A 21,680-nucleotide genomic window follows, 5' to 3' on the forward strand; every position below is an offset into this window, starting at 1 on the left:
CTGAAAATGGTTTATGAAAAATTAGAGATAATTTGAAGCCCTGAATGGTGTAGTCTTCTTCTTGCAAGGGTTTGTTTTTGCTTCTGACAGTCAGTTAGGGTAAGCTTAGACTCTCTTAATCAAGCCAGGGATTTTGTAATGAGAAGGTGAGCTTTAGTATTTATAGGAGCTGGTCTCTCCTTAGGTGTAGGCCTTTGAGGGTTTCAACTAAAAGTAAGGGGTGGTTGCCAGGTTTCCTCTATCTTGTTAGGTCCTGAACCTCCAGTTTTTTTCCCCCGCACAAGTTCTGTAAAACTACAGGAAGACCAGTTTAGTTTTTCAGCCATTTAGCTACTGCTTTTTGCTCAGCTTCTCATACTTTTGTTACTACTTTTGAATCAGTAATGCCTTAAGGGGAAAAGAAGCACTGAATGTCAGGCTTATCTCTTAGAACTTCTTTTCTGTCTGAGATTTTAGCCCCTCAAGTCCTTGCTGCCTTGGTACCTCTCTGATATCTACAAATAGATTTTTTTATTTTAAATTTTGTTCATATTTTCCAGTTGCTTTTTGCTGTAGGCTTGGTCTGCAAGAAACTCCACCATTACTGAGAGAACTCCCTACAGAATAACTTTAAAAATAAGACAATTGAAGCAAAGCAGTGATACTCAGAGCCTACCTTAAGTTATTTGCCTTTATGTAAATATTGTGTCAGTGTCAGCAAAGATGATTTTCTATTTACCTTTGAGACGCCTTGACTTTCAAGGACATCAAGTGAATTTTTCTTTAAAAATCTCTCCTTTTATTGGTCTTGTTTCTGCTATATCTGTTTTCTTTATTCTCTCCCCCACTACTTCCTTCATAATTCTGAGAGTCTTCTAATTTGACTTAGACAAGATGTGTCTAAATTGTCCCATTAAATTGTCTCTGCAGGTGATAAAATGATGGCTCACTCTCTCCCTTTAGCTCTAGAGAATAAGGCAATCATCAATGAAACTGAGTGAAAACATTCCTTAGCTTGATTTCCCAGTACTAAATCTCAAGTAATCTTTTTAGGTTTATATATAGTTGTAATAATAGCTTGATAGTGTATCTTTGTAACAAATTTTCATGTGACTAACAAGCCTACAACAATTTCCTATTCTCTAGAAGTGTCTAAAAATAATAAAATGTATTACATGATCTTGCCCCATCTAGCCAAGGCTAACAGACCCAAAGGAGAAATTCCAACCCAAACTAGGCCAGTCAGATCATCACTGCCAGAAATTTGATATTTGTGACAATTAAATATAGGGATACAGTTTTTAGATCTGAGTAATATGATACACAGCCTCTAAGATGGGGCCTCCATTGTACCCCTTCTTCTAGTATTCATGTCCTGTGTTCTCCCTTTGACAGTAGGTTGGGCCTAGTGAGTCACTTCTAACAGACTACAGCAAAAGTAATAAGATGTTGTTTCTGAGGTTAGTTTGGAAAAAGACTGTGGGTTCTGTTTTAAGGGCTCTCTTTTTCTCTCTTGCTCACTTGCTCTGAGGGAAACCAATTGCCAGGTTGTGCTGCCCTTTGAAGAGGCCCATGTGTCAAGGAACTGCATGCAGGAGATCTCCAGCTAACAGGCAGCAAGGAAATGAGGACCTCGATTGAACAGCTATCCAGATACTAAATTCTGCCAACAACCATGGGAGTGAGCTTGGAATAGAATTCTCCCTCAGTTGAGTCTTCAGATTAGACTGCAGCCCTGGCCAACAGCATGACTGAAACCTCATGAGAGATCTTTTCTAGTAGAACCTATCTTGGCTGCACCCATATTCCTGACCCTCACTTCATCTCTTCAACTGCTTGCTGCTCTAATCTTTCCATTACAGCATTACAACTGATCAGCTTCCTTGGTTCTCACCTTGTTTTCTTGTGTTTCCTTCATCAAGGGTTTCCCCATGAGTTCCAGTATGTAACTCATTTGGTTTGCTTTCTTGTATATTGTCACTGGGCTGGGTCATTCCTTCTGTGATATGCTGCAGCAAGGATTTCTATGAATGCCACCCAGAGTCCTGGGTTTGTCCAGACCTTGGATATCTTGGCCTTCAACATCCTGGACACTTAAAGGAACATTTAGCTGTTGTTTCCCTAAATAATGCCTAACATGGGAGCCAATTTGCCTAGCAGGCCTTACCTGGGTCCCTGATGTATTCTCTTTGAACTATCTGGGTACCTCGCCTGATCTCTTCAAGCTCCTTTTTCCAGGGTTAGCTTCTCTTTGCCGTACTACCTTGGACCCTTCTGATTCATTATGCCTGTTACTCGATAGGAACTAGTTTTCTACAGTATTATCATTATCATTATCCTTCCAACCCTCTTCTCTACCCCACCCCATTTATCAGATGGAAGCCATGCCCTATTTCTCAGTCATTTTTTATCCAGATTTTACCCAGGTAGATTGTAGCTCAGGTTCAAATCACACTCACTTCCCACCATGGGTGCACTATTATGATTACAGTTGAATACATTCAGCTGGTTTATATACGCAACTATATTTTTATGACATTTTATGGTGTAGAACTTTGGGGGTTTTTTTGTTCATTTTGTTCATTCCTCTGCATATAATTTTTGTGTGTATACTTTCACATGTTCATATGTATATTTTTTTTGTGAAGAGTTTTGAAGAACCTTCAAGTACTACGTAAACTTGCTTCAGAGTAGAGGAGGGATGGTCCAGTAAGTTTTCTCATTTTTCACCTTAGGTTGTCAGTTGCATTAGATTGCTAAAGCATATGACCTTTCATTCAATTGCCAAATTCAGTAGCTATAGTCTACTTACATAGGGCAAAAGATTATAATCTTAAGCACATTGCTGCTAATATCTATCAAAAACACTGAAAAAACAGAATAATTATCAGCTGTTTCCTAAGGAATATTCAGTGTTTCATTCCTCTATTGGTTTTAATTGTTTTGGAGGATCTAATGAAAACTGTAGGGACTTCCCTGGTGGTGCAGTGGTTAAGAATCCACCTGCCATTGCAGGGGACACGGGTTTGAGCCCTGGTCTGGGAAGATCCCACATGCCATGGAGCAACTAAGCCTATGCACCACAACTACTGAGCCTGTGCTCTAGAGCCCACAAGCCACAACTACTGAGCCCACATGCCACAACTACTGAAGCCCGTGAGCCTAGAGCCCGTGCTCCACAACAAGAGAAGCCACCGCAATGAGAAGCCCGTGCACCGCAACGAAGAGTAGGCCCCGCTTGCTGCAACTAAAGAAAGCCTGTGTGCAGCAACGAAGACCCAACATAGCCAAAAAGAAAAACAAACAAACAAACAAAAAAACTGTATATTTTCTCTCCAGATGTGTGGGTAAGCCCTGTATCAGATATCTATTGCTGTGTAACAAACTACCCCAAAACTTATTGACTTAAAACAACAATTATTTTTTTTTATGGTTACGTGGGTTATGGACAGTTCTGTACCATGTGGTGTCATCTGGTTAACTCATGTAATTGCATTCAGCTTGGATTTCAGCTGGTGCTGCAATACCTAGGACAGTCACATTCCCATGTTTGGAGTCTTTGTGCTCACTGTTGGATGGGGTGTCCTGGTTTTTTTCCACATGACCTCTCTGAATGAAAACAAGCTGCCAGACTTCTTAAGGGCTTGACCTAGATCTGGTGTAGCTTCTCTTCTCTCACATCCTATTAGTCAAAGCAGTCATAAGGCCAACTGAGTTTTAAGGAGAGAGGAATAGACTCCACCTCTTGATGGGAGACATAGCATGTACCTACAGGGATGAGAGAAACAGTTAGTGGCTATCTTTGGCCATGGTCTACCATGAGTGTATTCACACAGAATTTTGCATACAACGTCAGGGAGTTCACCAACCAATGAGAATCCTTTATGAAGTACCTATGTTTTGTTTGTTCGTTTTTTGTTTGTTTGTTTGTTTTTTGTGGTACGCGGGCCTCTCACTGTTGTGGCCTCTCCCATTGCGGAGCACAGGCTCCGGACGCGCAGGCTCAGCGGCCATGGCTCACAGGCCCAGCCGCTCCACGGCACATGGGATCCGCCTGGACCGGGGAACGAACCTGCGTCCCCCACATCGGCAGGCGGACTCTCAACCACTGCGCCACCAGGGAAGCCCCTGTTCGTTTTTTCTTTTGTTTCTAAAATATTTATTTATTTATTTGGCTGCAATGGGTCTTAGTTGTGACACACGGGATCTTCGTTGCCGCGTGCAGAATCTTTAGTTGCGGCATGCGAACCCTTAGTTGAGGCATGTGGGATCTAGTTCCTTGACCAGGGATTGAACCCAGTCCCCCTGCATTGGGAGCACAGAGTCTTAGCCACAGGACTGTCAGGCAAGTCCCTAAAGTATCTATGTTTTCCAGAGTCCTAGGTTAAGAATCTCAGCTTTAAAATATAAACCAAGGGCTTCCCTGGTGGCACAGTGGTTTAGAGTCCGCCTGCCGATGCGGGGGACACGGGTTCGTGCCCCGGTCTGGGAGGATCCCACATGCCGCTGAGCGGCTGGGCCCGTGAGCCATGGCTGCTGAGCCTGTGCGTCCGGAGCTTCTGCTCCGCAGCGGGAGAGGCCATAACGGTGAGAGGCCCGCGTACAGAAAGAAAAAAAAAAAAAGTATTATATATATAAACCAAGTATAGTGTATCCCAGAAATGCAAGGTTGGTTTCATATTCAAAAGGCAATGATCCCAGTTCACCATATTAGTAGGATAAAGGAAAAAAACCCATGTGATCATTTCAGAAAAAATTTTTGACAAAATTCAATATCTACTTATAAAAATAAAACTTCTCAGCAAATTAGGAATAGAAAGAAACTTTAACCTGATAAAGAGCATATATGAAAAACTGACAGCTAACTTCATGCCTAATAGTAAACATTCTCTAAGATTAGAAACAAGACGAGGATATCTGCTCTCACTACCTGTAGTCATCGAGAATGACCTCCTGCTTTAGATACTCTAAGTTCTAACTCTGAATTAAGCTAGGTTATCAAAGGCCTACTTACCTGGACTGCACGATATAGGCTTCTGGTGGAATTACATTTTTTTTTCTGGAATGTACTCTAGTGTGATGTACAGTCTATATTGAAAAATACATAATATGACTCACATGGGGTTTTTTTCTTCTTAGATTCTACTTTATTTGGCAAAACTCGGAAACTAATAACCAATTCACTTCCCCCTACCTCCTCTTTGAATAAGGCAGTTCTCCAGAGACAAAAATTCTGTGGCTTGGGAATTATCCACCATCTCCAGGCTTTAGACTCAGGCAGCTGATTGCCTGGTGGTCAGGCCTCCAGACCCAAAGCTCTCAGAGGCAATAGAAGAAAGTAAAAGGAAACTCTCATTTCAAAGACAGTGAAGCCTTCCCATTCCTCCTTCCCCCTGCCCACAACCTCCCACGCACCCAACCTAAATAAAAAGATAGTAGAGGACAATGTATGAGTGTGAGAGATACTCACACACAGACCTTCCTTTTAGCTAAAAAGCTGCAAAATCCCTCCCTGTGGAAGAAGGACAATTAGAAACACCAATCAAGGTTTGGTAGCACAAGGTGATAGTCGGAAACATGTGAGACTGGTAAAAATCCAGGGAGGAAATATTTTACCTTCAGCCCATTCTCAGGACTCTAGTGAACTTATATTAAAAATAATATAAAACTCCAAAACATTGCTTGTGGGAGTGAGAATTCACATCATCAGATAGAATCTGGTAGCACATTAGAAGAATGAATAATCACCATGACCAAGTTTTTTTGTATTGGAAATGCAGTGTTGACTCAGCATTAGAAAAGCTTTTAGAATAGTTCATTATAATGTGCTGAAGGAGAAAAATCATGTCAGCCTCCAAATATTACTGGAAACACATTTAATAAAATTCAATATCCATTCTGATAAAAATTCTTAACATTATATAAATAAGATAGAAATTCTTACATTGAGATATATCCTTTCCATACATTTGATTAAAAAAATTACAAAACATATGTTGTCTCAAGGCCAAGAGTTACAATCCAATTAAAGATAGAGAAAAGGATAGGATGAGCACCATACTTTTTTTTGTTTTGTTTTTGTTTTTTTTGTTGTTGTTGTTGTACGCGGGCCTCTCATTGCTGTGGCCTCTCCCGTTGCAGAGCACAGGCTCCGGAAGCGCAGGCCCAGCGGCCATGGCTCACGGGCCCAGCCGCTCCGCGGCATGTGGGATCCTCCCAGACCGGGGCATGAACCCGTGTCCTCTGCATTGGCAGGCAGACTCTCAACCACTGCGCCACCAGGGAAGCCCCATACTTTTTAATATGAAGAAATTGTTACATACAATATAATTATAAAATTTATATAATGGTCTCAAAATATTCTTTTTGCTGTCAATTTTTTACATTTTGATTTTCTCAAGTTTATTATAACCTAATAGATTAAATAGCAAGATAAATGTGGTTTTTAAAAAATATTTATCTATTTGGTTGCACTGCGTCATGGGGGCTCCTTATTTGCGGCTCATGGGCTCCTTAGTTGTGGCATGCGAACTCTTAGTTGAGGCGTGCATGTGGGATCTAATTCCCTGACCAGGGATCGAACCTGAGCCCCCTGCATTGGGAGCTCAGAGTCTTAACCACTGCACCATCAGGGAAGTCCCAAGATAAATGTTTTTTTTTTTAATAAATAAATTTATTTATTTATTCATTTATTTATTTATGACTGTGTTGGGTCTTTGCTGCCGCACCAAGGCTTTCTCCAGTTGCAGTGAGTGGGGGCTACTCTTTGCTGTGGTGCATGGGCTTCTCATTGCAGTGGCTTCTCTTGCTGTGGAGCACAGGGTCTAGGCATGTGGGCTTCAGTAGCTGTGGTATGCAGGCTCAGGAGTTGTGGCTCATGGGCTCTAGAGTGCATGCTCAGTAGTTGTGGCACACGGGCTTAGTTGCTCCGCGACATGTGGGAATCTTCCCAGACTAGGGCTTGAACCTGTGTCCCTTGCATTGGCAGGCGGAATCCTAACCACTGTGCCACCAGGGAAGTCCCAATAAATATGTTTTAATACTAACAACACAATTTAAGAGTGAGCAAAGGACTTGAATAGACATTTCTCCAAAGAAGATACCCAAATGGCCAATAAGTACATTAAGAGATGCTAAACATCAGTAATCATTTGGGAAATGCAAATCAAAACCACAGTGAGGGCTTCCCTGGTGGCGCAGTGGTTGAGAGTCCGCCTGCCAATGCAGGGGACACAGGTTCGTGCCCCGGTCCAGGAGGATCCCACATGCTGCGGAGCGGCTGGGCCTGTGAGCCATGGCCGCTGAGCCTGCACGTCCGGAGCCTGTGCTCCGCAATGCGAGAGGCCACAACAGTGAGAGGCCCGCATACTGCAAAAAAAAAAAACCACAGTGAGATACCACCTAACACCCACTAGAATGGCCACTGTAAAAAAAAAAAAGAAAAACAAGGGGAGTTCTCTGGTGGTCTAGTGGTTAGGATTCCGTACTTTCACTGCTGTGGCCCAGGTTCAATCCCTGGTCAGAGAACTGAGATTCTGCAAGCTGTGCAGTGCAACCAAAAAAAAAAGAAAGAAAGAAAGAAAAACAAAACAAAACAGAAAATAACAAGTGTTAGCAAGGATATATATAGAAAATGGAAATTTTATACACTGTTGGTGGGAATGTAAAATGATTTAATCTCTATGGAAAATAGTGTGGCAATTCCTCAAAAAAAATTAAACATAGAATTACCATATATTATGATCCAGCAAATCCACTTCTGGGTATAAAACTCAAAAAATTGAAATCAGGGTCTGGAAGAGATATTATATACCCATTTCATGACAGCATTATTCACAATAGCCAAAATGTGGAAGCAACCCTAATGTCCATCAATGAATGAATGGATAAACAAAATGTAGTTTATACATATAATGGAATATTATTCAGCCTGTAAAAGGAAGGAAATTTTGAAAAGGAAGGAAATGTTGACTATATTATAACATGGACAAACCTTGAGGTTGTTATGCTAAGTGAAACAAGCTATTCACAAAAAGACAAATACTGTCTTATTCTATTATTTGAGGTACTTAGAATAGACAAATTAAGAGACAGAAAGTGGAATAAATGGTGTTACTGAGTCTAAGCTTATACTGCTTGCTATACCACAGGCCATTAAATCAAGAGACACTTTGGTGCAAGGAATAGCGACTTTATTCAGAAAGCCAGCCGACTGAGAAGATGGTGGACGAGTGTCCCAAAGAACCACTTTCCCCCTGTTAGAATTCAAGCTTCTTTTTTACTAAAAGGGGAGGGGGTGTGGTTGGTTGCTGCAAACTTCTCGGTGTCAGAATCCTTTGTTGTTGCAACTGTCCACATAGGTCTGGTCACAATTTTCCTATAAACCTCTGACAAGACAAATATTATTCCTCTGTTATGCAACTTTTTAATTTTTTAATTGAAGTATAGGTGATTTACAATGTTGTGTTAGTTTCTGGTGTACAGCAAGTAATTCAGTTATATGTATATATTCTTTTTCATATTCTTTTTCATTATGGTTTATTATGGGATACTGAATATAGCTCCCTGTGCTATATAGAGTAGGACCTCATTGTTTATCTATTTTATATGTAATAGTTTGTATCTGCCAACCCCAAACTCCTAATTTATCACTCCCCCACCTCCTTTCCCCTTTGGTAACCATCAGTTTGTTTTCTATGTCTGTGAGTCGGTTTCTGTTTCATAAATAACTTCATTTGTATCATATTTTAGATTCCATATATAAGTGACATCATATGGTTTTTGTGTTTCTCTGTTATTTTTTTTTTCACTTTTTTTTTAAAACTGTTTTTATTTTTTATTTTTGGCCATGCCACGTGGCTTGTGGGATCTTAGTTCCCTGACTAGGGATCAAACCTGGACCCTTGGCCGTGGAAGCGCAGAGTCCTAACCACTGGACGGCCAGGGAATTCCCCCGTCTTTCTCTTTCTGACTTAACATCTCTTAGTATGATAATCTCTAGGTCCGGCACCTCTATTTTTAGTTTTTTAAGGACCCTCCATACTGTTTTCCATAGTGACTGTACCAATTTACATTCCCACCAACAGCGCAGGAGGGTTCCCTTTTCTTCACGCCCTCTCCAGCATTTGTTATTTGTAAACTTTTTAATGGTGGCCGTTCTGACTGGTGTGAGGTGGTACCTCATTGTAGTTTTGACTTGCATTTCTCTAATAATTAGTGATGTTGAGCATCTTTTCATGTGCCTATTGACCGTCTGTATGTTTTCTTTGGAGAAATGTCTATTTAGGTCTTCTGCCCATTTTTTGATTGGATTGTTTTTGATTTTTGTTATTGAGTTGTATGAACTATTTGTATATTTTGTTCTGAAACTTTTAACTCTATAGGAATAGAAAAGATTTATACCTTTGAAAGTAAGAGCATTGAGAATGGGCTATCCTGTATATTTCAGGCTATAGGCAACATTCTTTTTTTTGTTTGTTTGTTTGTGGGATCTTAGTTCCCTGACTAGGTATCGAACCCATGCCCCTAAGGGGCAGTGAAAGTGCAGAGTCCTAACCACTGGACAGCCAGGGAATTCCCGCAACATTTTTTTTTTTTTTTTTTTTGGCTGCGTTGGGTCTTTGTTGCTGCACATGGGCTTTTCTCTAGTTGTGGTGAGTGGGGTCTACTCTTCATTGTGGTGCGCAGGCTTCTCACTGGGTGGCTTCTCTTGTTGTAGAGCACAGGCTCTAGGCGCACGGGCTTCAGTAGTTGTGGCTCGCGGGCTCTAGAGTGCAGGCTCAGTAGTTGTGGCACACAGGCTTAGTTGCTCCACGGCATGTGGGATCTTCCCAGACCAGGGATCGAACCCGTGTGCCCTGCATTGGCAGGCGGATTCTTAACCACTGCGCCACCAGGGAAGCCCAACATTCTTAACTTATAGAAAAAATAATAGAATACAAAAGTTAAAGTAAAAGAAACAGATCCAATATGGAGTCAGATTTGTTCTCTATTACAGTGGTTGCCAGAGGCTAGGGGAGGGTGGAGTGGGGAATTATTGTTCAATGGGTATAGAGTTTTAGTTTTTCAAGGTGAAAAGAATTCAGGAGATTGGTCGCACAACAATGTGAATGCACTTAACACTACTGAACTGTACACTTAAATAATGGTTAAGATAGTAAATTTTATTCTATGTGTATTTTACCACAATTAAAAATAAAGTAAAACAGGGAATTCCCTGGTGATTTAATCCTGGTTGGGGAACTAAGATCCCACAAGCTGTGTGGCAAAAAATAAAATAAAATTAAAATTAAAATTAAAAAAAATAGGGCTTCCCTGGGGGCGCAGTGGTTGAGAATCTGCCTGCCAATGCAGGGGACACAGGTTCGAGCCCTGGTCTGGGAAGATCCCACATGCCGCGGAGCAACTGTGCCCGTGAGCCACAACTACTGAGCCTGCGCGTCTGGAGCCTGTGCTCCGCAATAAGAGAGGCCGCGATAGTGAGAGGCCCACGCACTGCGATGAAGAGTGGCCCCCGCTCGCCGCAACTAGAGAAAGCCCTCGCACAGAAACGGAAGACCCAACACAGCCAAAAATAAATAAATAAATAATTGATTAAGACCACATATTAAAAAAAAAATTTAAAAAAAATTAAAAAAATAAAGTAAAATAAATGATATATTAAAAAAGTGTTTTACAGTTATTTAAATTCTAATCCTAAAAATATTTCCTTATAAATTTATAAAATTTATTTTAAATTTATTTGTAGCAGTGTATTTTATGTTGAAAGTAGTTTGTAATTGAGAAAATATAAAAGCCAAAAGTTTAAAATCTGGGCTTCCCTGGTGGCGCAGTGCTTGAGAGTCCGCCTGCCGATGCAGGGGACGCGGGTTTGTGCCCCGGTCTGGGAAGATCCCACATGCCGCGGAGCGGCTGGGCCCGTGAGCCATGGCCGCTGAGCCTGCGCGTCCAGAGCCTGTGCTCCGCAACGGGAGAGGCCACAACAGTGAGAGGCCCGCGTACCGAAAAAAAAAAAAAAAAAAAGTTTAAAATCTCATTCTTGAAAGTTTATAAACTGTTTAAAAATGCTGTGTCTGGCTTCCCTGGTGGCGCAGTGGTTGAGAGTCCGCCTGCCGATGCAGGGGACACGGGTTCGTGCCCCAGTCTGGGAGGATCCTACGTGCCGCGGAGCGGCTAGGCCCATGAACCATGGCTGCTGACCCTGCGCGTCTGGAGCCTGTGCTCCGCAACGGGAGAAGCCACAACAGTGAGAGGACCGCGTACACACACACACACACACACACACACACACACACACACACAAAATGCTGTGTCATCATCAATGTGCTCCTGCTTACATTCTATTTAGTATCCATATATTTGTTCATTTTTTTCCTCAGTTTTTGTTGTTCTGTGTTTCATTTTTTTCATTTTGGATACTTTTTTTGTTATGTCTTCAATTCATTAATCTTTTCTTCTGTGGTCTAATCTACTGTTCATCCCTTTTTTTTTCTTGCCTCACTGTGTGGCATGCGGGATCTTAGTTCCCCGACTCCCTGACCAGGGATCAAACCTGTGTCCCCTGCAGTGGAAGCATGGAGTCTTAACCATTGGACCACCAAGGAAGTCCCCTATACATCCCATTTAGTATTTTTTTTTTAACCTCAGATATATTTTTCATCTCTAGAATTTTGACTTGGATTGTTCCTCATATCTCTACTTTCTTGAACATATATCATATAATTATAATAACGTTTAAGGTTTTTGTTTACTAATAACATTAATGAATTATTTCATTTATTCTAATATGTAATAGTTTCAAAATAACAATATCAGTATTATTAATAACTATATGATAACTGAAAACAGCTTGGTTTTTTGGAGTTCCTTTTCTTCCTTAGGCTATATACTTACTGTGGATATACAACCAAATTACTTTCTTTTTTTTTTTTGGCTGCCCCCCCACCCCCACCCCCGCAGCTTGTGGGATTTTAGGTCCCCAACTGGGGATCGAACCTGGGCCCTCAGCAGTGAAAGCACAGAGTCCCAACCACTGAACCTCCAGGGAATTCCCAAATTACTATGTTTTTAAGTCACTTGAAATAATTTTCCAGTTTGTAATTAAGCCACCAACTTCATACTTGGTTAGATTCCCTGGTTTCATTTTGCTTTTAATTATTAGATATTTTTTCCATCGTGATTTAATTCTTTTGTATGATACATAATACAGTCACATGTTTCTACAGTCAGATGATACAACAAATACCAAAGAAGTCTGGTTAGACCATATTCCCTACCCCTACAGGTAATTTTTTTTTTTTTTTTTTTTTTTTTTTTGCGGTACGCGGGCCTCTCACTGTTGTGGCCTCTCCCGTTGCGGAGCACAGGCTCCGGGCGCGCAGGCTCAGCGGCCATGGCTCACGGGCCCAACCGCTCCGCGGCATGTGGGATCTTTCCCGGACCAGGGCACGAACCCATGTCCCCTGCATCGGCAGGCGGACTCTCAACCCCTGCGCCACCAGGGAAGCCCCTACCTACAGGTAATTAAAAAAAATTTTTTTTGGTTTATGCTTCCATTGTTTATTTGTTTATTTTAATTGTAGTAAGATATGCAAACATAAAATTTACCATTTTAACCTTTTTAAAAAACTGAAGTATAGTTGATTTACAATATTATACAAGTTTCAGGTGTACAACATAGTGATTCAATATTTTTATAGATTATACTTCATTTAAAGTTATTACAAAATATTGTAAATTAATTATACTTAAAAAATAAAAATTAAAAAGTTATTACAGGGCTTCCCCGGTGGCACATTGGTTAAGAATCCACCTGCCAATGCAGGAGACACGGGTTCGAGCCCTGGTCTGGGAAGATCCCACATGCTGCGGAGTAGCTAGGTCCATGTGCCACAGCTACTGAGCCTGTGCTCTAGAGCCCACGAGCCACAACTACTGAAGCCCGTGTGCCTATAGCCCGTGCTCGGCAACAGGAGAAGCCACCACAATGAGCCTGCACACTGCAATGAAGACCCAACGCAGCCAAAAATAAAAATAAATAAATAATTTTTAAAAAAGTTATTACAAAATAATGGCTATATTTCCCTGTGCTGTAAAATATGTTGCTTCCATTTTAACCCATTTTTTATTATTATTATCATAATTTTATTTATTTATTTAACATCTTTATTGGAGTATAATTGCTTTACATTGTTGTGTTAGTTTCTGCTGTATAACAAATTGAATCAGCTATACATATACATATATCCCCTCCCTCTTGTGTCTCCCTCCCACCCTCCCTATCCCACCCCTCTAGGTGGTCACAAAGCACCGAGCTGATCTCCCTGTGCTATGCGGCTGCTTCCCACTAGCTATCTATTTTACATCTGGTAGTGTATATATGTCAGTGCCACTCTCTCACTTTATCCCAGCTAATCCTTCGCCCTCCCCGTGTCCTCAGGTCCCTTCTCTACTTCTGCATCTTTATTCCTGTCCTGCCCCTAGGTTCAATTCAGTAGCATTAAGTACATTCACATCACTGTGCAACCATCACCACTATTCATCATTCCAAACAGATGAAACACTGTATCCAGTAAACAATAACTTCCCATTATATGCTTCCCCCCAGCCCCTGAGAACTCCTATTCCTGTCTCTATGAATTTGACTATTCTAGTTACCTCATAACTGGAATGAGACACTATTTGTCCTTTTGTGTCTGGCTTATGAATGATGTCCTCAAAGTTCATCCATGTTATAGCATGTGTCAAAATTTCCTTCTTTAAGGAAATGGAATTTCTGGATCATATGGTCATTCTATTTAATGTTTTTAGTAATTTTTACATTCTTTTTTTTTTTTTTTTTTTGCGGTACGCGGGCCTCACACTGTTGTGGCCTCTCCCGTTGTGGAGCACAGGCTCCGGATGCGCAGGCTCAGCGGCCATGGCTCATGGGCCCAGCTGCTCCGCGGCATGTGGGATCTTCCCGGTCTGTGGCACGAACCCATGTCCTCTGCATCGGCAGGCGGGGCTGTCAACCACTGCAGCACCATTCTTTTTTAAACTAAACAAAGCCATTATGATCTCATGGATTTTAACAAATTTTTGTATGGTTCAATATATTGCAGTCAGTATTGTTTTCAATACTTATATTGTACCATCAATGAGAGCCCCTTCAACCTGACTCCTGTGTCCCTTTGATTTGACTTTAGTCTTTTATATCTTCCTTGCTTTCTGGAATGAGAAAATACTTGGGCTGAACTTGTATATTTCCTGCTCCAGGCTTGGAATTAGTCATTTCTCTAAAATGTCCTGCTTCCTTTCAGTGAGAAATGATATTTAGCGACCACCATCTGAGTGCTGGGGATACTACTGTTACATTGGTTCCAGGCATTTTCAGTGGACAAAGCTATAAAATGTTTTTTGTTCTTTTATAATAGAGAATATATAACAAATTCACACTGATATTTACAATTGAGATTAGGATCATAGGGCTTTTATTTAACTTCTGATTTTTATATTTGTATTTCTTTTATCCTACGTTTTACTCATTCAACCAATAACCATTGTACATCTACCGTATCCCTTATATTTTGCTGTGTGCTGGGAATGTACATTAAAAAACTGACATTTGATCTAGTTGCCAAATTTTTTGGGGGGCCGTGCCGTGCAGCATGTGGGATCTTAGTTCCCCAACCAGGGATTGAACCGGTGCTCTCTGCAGTGGGAGCATGGAGTCTTAACTACTGGACCACCAGGGAAGTCCCTCCACATTGTTTTTTATCTGAATGAGCAAGACCTATTACTTTTGTGCATCAGATCTGTTTGCATTAGCTTTAGTTAAAACTACTGAGCAATTCTGAATTGGCTTTCAAATTAGTTGATCTTTTTTAAAAAAAAAAAAAATTATTTATTTGGTTGCACCTGGTCTTAGTTGTGGCAGGTGGGCTCCTTAGTTGCGGTTCGCCAGCTCCTTAGTTGTGGCATGTGAACTCTTAGTTGCAGCATGCATGTGGGAATCTAGTTCCCTGACCAGGGATCAAACCCAGGTTCCTGCATTGGAAGCATGGAGTCTCATCCACTGCACCACCAGGCAAGTTCCTCAAATTAGCTGATCTTGGCTTATTTCTTCTTCTTCATTATCTCCATTAATTTACATTAAACTCAGATTCCAGTACTACAATTCTATTACACCCCTTAGTTGGCAGTGCCAAGGAAAAAACAGATTAAATAGGCAGTTAATACCAAAAAAATCTTTTCATCATCACTGGGTATTATCCCAGAATAAGGTAATGTGATGGCACAAAACAACTTGCTGTCCCTGGGTTCTTAGCCTTTTGGTCATTTGGACTGGCAGCTGAACTCTATTGTTGACAAAACCCCTTGGTCCAAAAATGTTTCATTCACTGTGTTGGTTGTTGATGCCTACTATTACACTGTTAGAGTTTTGTTCTTTGAAGTTATTAGCCCATATTAAAATAATATCCTTGGAGAGTTAAAGTTCAGACATATAACTAACACATTAGAGTGAATAAGTGTATCAGGCTTTTCCAGTGTGATATTCAGCTGAAAATAAGTTTGGAGAGAAGAAAGTAAAGAACTAGGTCTAGCATAGTAGGGAATTGCTTGGAGAGAACAGACTACTTTTGAGAACCCAGGGCAGAGGAAGCATGATGGCACTAGACACTTGCCAAGGAGACGAGGGGCATGAAAATAAGCTTATAAGACCTGATGATGCATTTGGAATAGTCACCATTTTATGTTAGTTGTATGAGACTCAGCAGTCAACCAGATTTTGGTTGTGCATTAGCAAATATCAATTCTCAAAGTACTAGCAATTTAAGTAACTATTATAATGGAGTCAAAACTTAAGAGTAGCATGGATGTTATCTAATGGTAATCTTTACTGCCTTTTTTTTTTTTTTTTGCGGTACGTGGGCCTCTCCCGTTGCGGAGCACAGGCTCCGGACACGCAGGCTCAGCAGCCATGGCCCAGGGGCCCAGCCGCTCCGTGGCACGCGGGATCCTCCCGGACCGGGGCAAGAACCCGCGTCCCCTGCATCGGCAGACGGACTCTCAACCACTGCGCCACCAGGGAAGCCCTACCACCTTTTTTTTAAATCGATTTTTAAATTTGAAGTATGGTTGATTTACATCTAATAGTAATCTTTAGATATGCATGTTATATTTTATAAATAAGTTTTATAATATACTAAGACAATTTAAAATTAAAAAATAAATCATTGCATAGAATATGTATAAACCACAGTCAATAGTTATTCTTTCTTCTCAATCTTCTGAAGAGATGAAAATTTTCAGACACCCAAACAGAAAGCACAAGACTGAGCTCACTTAAGACAGGGAATACTTTATTCAAACCCATCAGAGAAATGGATAGCTTGGATCTATAACGAAGCGTCGTCAGTAATTGTACATGAGAGTATACACTGCTACATACAAATTAACTGATCAGACCACAACTTTTCAATGTTTAAAACAGAATAAGCTTCCCTGTAAAAGCAGCACCTTTGTGACATTTTAACTTTAGTATTCCTCTCCCTCTTCCTCTCCCTCTCCCTCAACAGAATCCACTCCAACCTCCTCATAATCCTTCTCAAGGGCAGCCATGTCCTCACGGGCCTCAGAAAACTCTCCTTCCTCCATGCCCTCACCCACGTACCAGTGAACAAAGGCACGCTTGGCATACATCAGGTCAAACTTGTGGTCCAGGCGAGCCCAGGCCTCAGCGATGGCTGTGGTGTTGCTCAGCATGCACACAGCTCGCTGTACTTTGGCCAGGTCTCCACCAGGTACCACAGTGGGAGGCCGGTAATTAATGCCAACTTTGAAGCCAGTGGGGCACCAGTCCACAAACTGGATGGTACCGTTGGTCTTGATGGTGGCAATGGCAGCATTGACATCTTTGGGAACCACGTCGCCACGGTACAACAGGCAGCAAGCCATGTATTTACCATGGCGAGGGTCACATTTCACCATCTGGTTGGCTGGCTCAAAGCAAGCATTGGTGATCTCTGCTACGGAAAGCTGTTCATGGTAGGCTTTCTCAGCAGAGATGACAGGGGCATATGTGGCCAGAGGGAAGTGGATGCGGGGATAGGGCACCAGGTTGGTCTGGAATTCTGTCAGATCAACATTCAGGGCTCCATCAAATCGCAGGGAAGCGGTGATGGAAGACACAATTTGACCTATCAACCTATTCAGGTTAGTATATGTTGGGCGCTCAATATCAAGGTTTCTACGACAGATGTCATAGATGGCCTCATTGTCTACCATGAAGGCACAATCAGAGTGCTCCAGGGTGGTGTGGGTGGTGAGGATGGAGTTGTAGGGCTCAACTACAGCTGTGGAAACCTGAGGGGCTGGGTAAATGGAGAACTCCAGCTTGGACTTCTTGCCATAATCGACAGAGAGACGTTCCATCAGCAGGGAGGTGAACCCGGAACCAGTTCCCCCGCCAAAGCTGTGGAAAACCAAGAAGCCCTGAAGACCTGTGCACTGGTCAGCCTGTTACAAAAGAATAGGAAAAAAACATAGTTATTGCTCTTTGGGATACCCTCATAGTAATCATAATAAATATTTTCACTTTTCATATTAACTCCAAAGATTTAGGTTGTATTTTGACAAGAAACACTTTTTTAAAAATGTAGACCTTCCTTAAATTACTCAGCATTTCTTTATTAAAAATATCTCCATTAATATTTATAAAATGACATCAATAGTTCATATTTTAATTGAACTTAAAAAAAACTTTAAAGGAATAATTAACCTCACTATTACATTTCAATTCTGTGTGAAAAAAAGAGCATATTCCAAATATCTCCCTTAGGTTAATTAATTTACTTTATTCTTGAGAATAAACATACCAGTTTCCGAATTCGGTCCAAGACAAGGTCAATGATCTCCTTGCCAATGGTGTAGTGACCTCGGGCATAGTTATTGGCAGCATCTTCCTTGCCTGTGATGAGCTGCTCAGGGTGGAAGAGCTGGCGGTAGGTGCCAGTGCGAACTTCATCTGGAAAAGGAAAACGAAGCAGCCACCCATCACTAACAACCTGCACAAGTCTGCTCGACCCCATGGCATCAATGGAGCCCCCAGGATACACCTCCTGTTCCGGATCCCCGGGATCTCATTAGGATTACTGAGGTCAACTCACCAATGACCGTGGGTTCCAGGTCTACAAACACTGCCCTGGGCACATGTTTGCCAGCGCCTGTCTCACTGAAGAAGGTGTTGAAGGAGTCATCTCCTCCCCCAATAGTCTTGTCACTTGGCATCTGGCCATCAGGCTGGATGCCGTGTTCCAGGCAGTAGAGCTCCCAGCAGGCATTGCCGATCTGGACACCAGCCTGGCCAACGTGGATGGAGATGCACTCACGCTGTTGGAAGGAAGACAGAAAAACTGTAAAATTAGTTATATTAGCATTTTCAGTTTTCAGTAAATTTCTAAAACTAAGTAATATAGAAGTATTCTTCAAATTTATTTGAGGTCATATTCATAACACAATAGAAACAGTTAAGGAAAACCACCTGCTGTAAATGCTGCAGATGCGTGTGGTCTGAATAATAATGTTGCACTGTTTAGCACATGGTGCAAGCCCCTTGTTCCAACAGCCATGCTTGAATAGAAGATTTCTCATATTTAAAAAATATTCAAAGCACAGAATTTGTAAAATGAAGTAAATTCAATCAGTAATTAACTGTAATCAATATTACTGCCTCCTTTCCCTTTAAATAAAGATGAGCATTTCTGCTAAATAGGACTTGGTATTCCAACATGGACATCTGTACTGCAGCTGAGGCTGGAAGCCACACCCTTCTGCAGTCTTTCTGCAGAATCCATCAGTACTAGCGGGTTAGAAGCTAAACAAGGAATGCCTCCTGCATTGCTGCATTGCTGCATTTGCTGTGCCTGGTGCCAGCCTGTACTGTCTGCTACATTATTTAACAGAGCAAGCTCTATTTCCAGCAACTGCCTACATGATCTCATTGTGCTATTCTGCCAGTTTTCCTCCTCAGCCTGGGACCATATGCCTACATTGAAATGAATTAATGAAGATGCACTAGAACAAAAGACAGCTGCACAAGAGTATGTCTTCTTTGTCTGCAGCATTTTCATTTCTTTCAAAAAAAAAAAAAAAGTTTTCCCAGAATCTTCTCCACTGCAAAAAACTGAAAAATTATTAGTATCTTTAAAACAACGGTTCCTAAATTACAAATAAATAGCACATGAGAAGCTACCAAACAAGGAATAAAAGCCCAGTGAAAGGATAATGAAATATTATTTAAAACAACAAAATAGTATTTTCATTCTGAGATTCTGTAACCACCACAGAATACAGAATATTCATACTCATTACATTCAACCGATAGTGTCTTCTCTATGGCTTCTATGGCTACAGCTTCCTTTGTCTATCCGTAGTCTATTCACTGACAAATGGGGGCGGGGGGGGGCGGGGGGAAGGGCGTTTCCCTGGGTCCTCCGCAATACAGCACCCTGGCTCACAAAATCGGCTTTCTCTCTCGCTGAACGTGCGGCCAAGACGGACATACACGAGTCAGTCAGGGCTGGGCGGCCCCACACCAGACATTAAAGGGCTTGTCAAGTGAATTGTGATTTTGCTCCTCAAGAAAAAAAACTTTCATCTAAGTTTTAACAGTGAATGAAAAACCTTTTAACGCCAACGGTTCTGCAGAGACGAAAGGCTTATTAAAAGTCTTCTCCTGACAGAGGAGGCTTAGTAAGGGCGAACCCCGCCCTGTGGTTCCAAGGCCAGAGGAGCAAGAAACAAACAACTCCGCCCCTGCGCCGCCTTGACGCCGGCCGCCACGGGTTGCAACAGAAACTAACCATTTTCCCCGTTAATACATGGGTATCTTTCTAAAACGTCAACGAACTGGCGAGGGATCTTTTTGTATTAACCCGAAGCTCCGCTTTGTCCCTTTCCTTCTCTCCCCCTCTTCTTCCAGCAACACCCACCGACCCCCGACTTTTTGGTCGACTCCTCCTCTCCCTGTCCCTGGGGAACAACGCGAGGAAGGGCTCTTCGAGTCACACGAATACCGTGCGCACACACAGGGGCCGAGCAGGCGACGCCAATATCGCCTTCCCTGCCCCAGGCCCTTTCATCACCGACAGACGAGCTGCTTGCTGCAACGAAGGGCTCGGATAACAAAAACTCCCTCCGCGCCGCCTTTGTTCTCCCTCACTGTTCCGCTGCGCCCTGGACGCGGTTCTGGCTGGGCTCCTGCACCCCGCACTGCGGAGGCGGCCGGGCTCAAGGATTTGGGGCAAATCTCAACCTCGCAAATAAAGCGTAAAGCTACACTGATCCAAACGAGTTGTAAAGGAAGAAGATTTTCCAAGTAGACCCTGGGAGGCTGACCCCACCCAACGGTCACAAAGAGCCGGAGAAAACATTCTTACCATAGTTGCTGTTTTGTGGCTGCCGAGCAGATGGCGGAGAGGAGGAGGAGAGGTTGTTGCTTCTTACAGCGCGACTCTTAGGCGGTCGATGTAAGAGAACCTGCGGCACATGGGCGGATGCGGCTCCCTATATACAACTCGGTCACCATGGGGATGGGCTGGGGCCTTTTCCTGTTGGTCCAGACCCCTCAATCTGCCCAGAGAAGCCACGACAGAAGAGTGGTGATTGGTGCAAGCGACATGGGATGAGGTAATCTCTCACCCACCCCTTTTTCCCTAGCATCCATAGACTGTTTGCATCCTTCAGACAAAGAGACCGTGCAAAAACAGTCAGCCGAACATCCATTATGGGGTGGGGTTGGGAAGGGTTGAGGGGAGGGAAGAAAGAGAACTAGAGTTGGATGGTTTTATGTTGTTTAAACCTCAAACTACAGTTAAAATTACCAATGTAAGAGCTTTTTTCGCCAACATGTAATCGCAGAATTTGAGATGAGATATTTAATGGAAAATTATTCCCAGCCCCTCCCTCAAAGTATACTAAACTGCATTCGGTGAGGATTCAACATCTCTAATTGCTTTAAAAATAAAGTAGAAGAGAAGATGGTAATGTTGCTTAAAATGGCTTGGGTAAATGTAATTTTTTTTTAATTTAAAAATGATTCAATAATAGGACCATCCAAAATGCTTTCTCAGGTTCAAGCAGTTTATTTTCAGACCTTCTTTTGCAACCCTCTCCCTAATAGTTAAACAAAAACAGAAGATGGAAAGAATAATCATACTAAATATGGAAGCACACAAGTAGTTCTAACATGAGGATAATTAAGAGCTAATGAACATACCATACTTAGTCTGCTAGAAATATTCCTTTACCAGAAGTTTATGTAATATATTTTATGTAGTGTATTGCTCCTTAAAATGAATCATATTGCCTAATATAGAATTGAGAAAATATAAAGAGAAAGAACTGAGTTCAGAAGCTAGTACTACCTGTGCATGCAGTTATATTCTGCATTGTTCTCTCTTCCGGAAAGAGAAAATTAAAAAGGAGGAGAGCTGTATAGTGTAAAAAAGAAAACCATTCGTAATATTGTCTCTTTCTACAGACTACCGTGTAGATGTCAGCTCAATAACTGCATTTCTCTTTTATGTAGCTCTTATGTGAATTCAGTAAATTCTCCTTCTCTAAGATTGGGCTTTTAACTGTGGGAATTGTAGCCAGCCTCATACTGTTGCTATTCAACTAGAGACTCTGGTGGTTGCTCAATTGCCTCTTGGGACAAA

General features: G+C 41.9%; 1 protein-coding gene and 1 non-coding gene across 2 annotated transcripts; one reads left to right on the forward strand and one right to left on the reverse strand.

The window, feature by feature from the left end:
- Window positions 1-7,434: 7,434 nt before the first annotated feature.
- TRNAE-UUC (transfer RNA glutamic acid (anticodon UUC)) lies at window positions 7,435-7,506 on the forward strand. The gene has a single exon. It is a non-coding gene; the product is annotated as a tRNA-Glu (tRNA).
- Window positions 7,507-16,497: 8,991 nt separating this feature from the next.
- On the reverse strand, window positions 16,498-18,354 carry LOC103081399 (tubulin alpha-1A chain). The gene is made up of 3 exons (XM_007452258.1): window positions 18,129-18,354; window positions 17,838-17,986; window positions 16,498-17,478 (listed from the first exon to the last, which is right to left on the reverse strand). The coding sequence occupies exons 1-3, from the start codon at window positions 18,247-18,249 to the stop codon at window positions 16,498-16,500; spliced, it is 1,251 nt and encodes a 416-aa protein (XP_007452320.1). The 5' UTR covers window positions 18,250-18,354.
- Between the last annotated feature and the right edge of the window lie 3,326 nt (window positions 18,355-21,680).

This window comes from Lipotes vexillifer, unplaced genomic scaffold, assembly GCF_000442215.2.
Source record: "Lipotes vexillifer unplaced genomic scaffold, Lipotes_vexillifer_v1.1 scaffold422, whole genome shotgun sequence".
In the NCBI taxonomy this organism is placed as follows: Eukaryota; Metazoa; Chordata; class Mammalia; order Artiodactyla; family Lipotidae; genus Lipotes; species Lipotes vexillifer.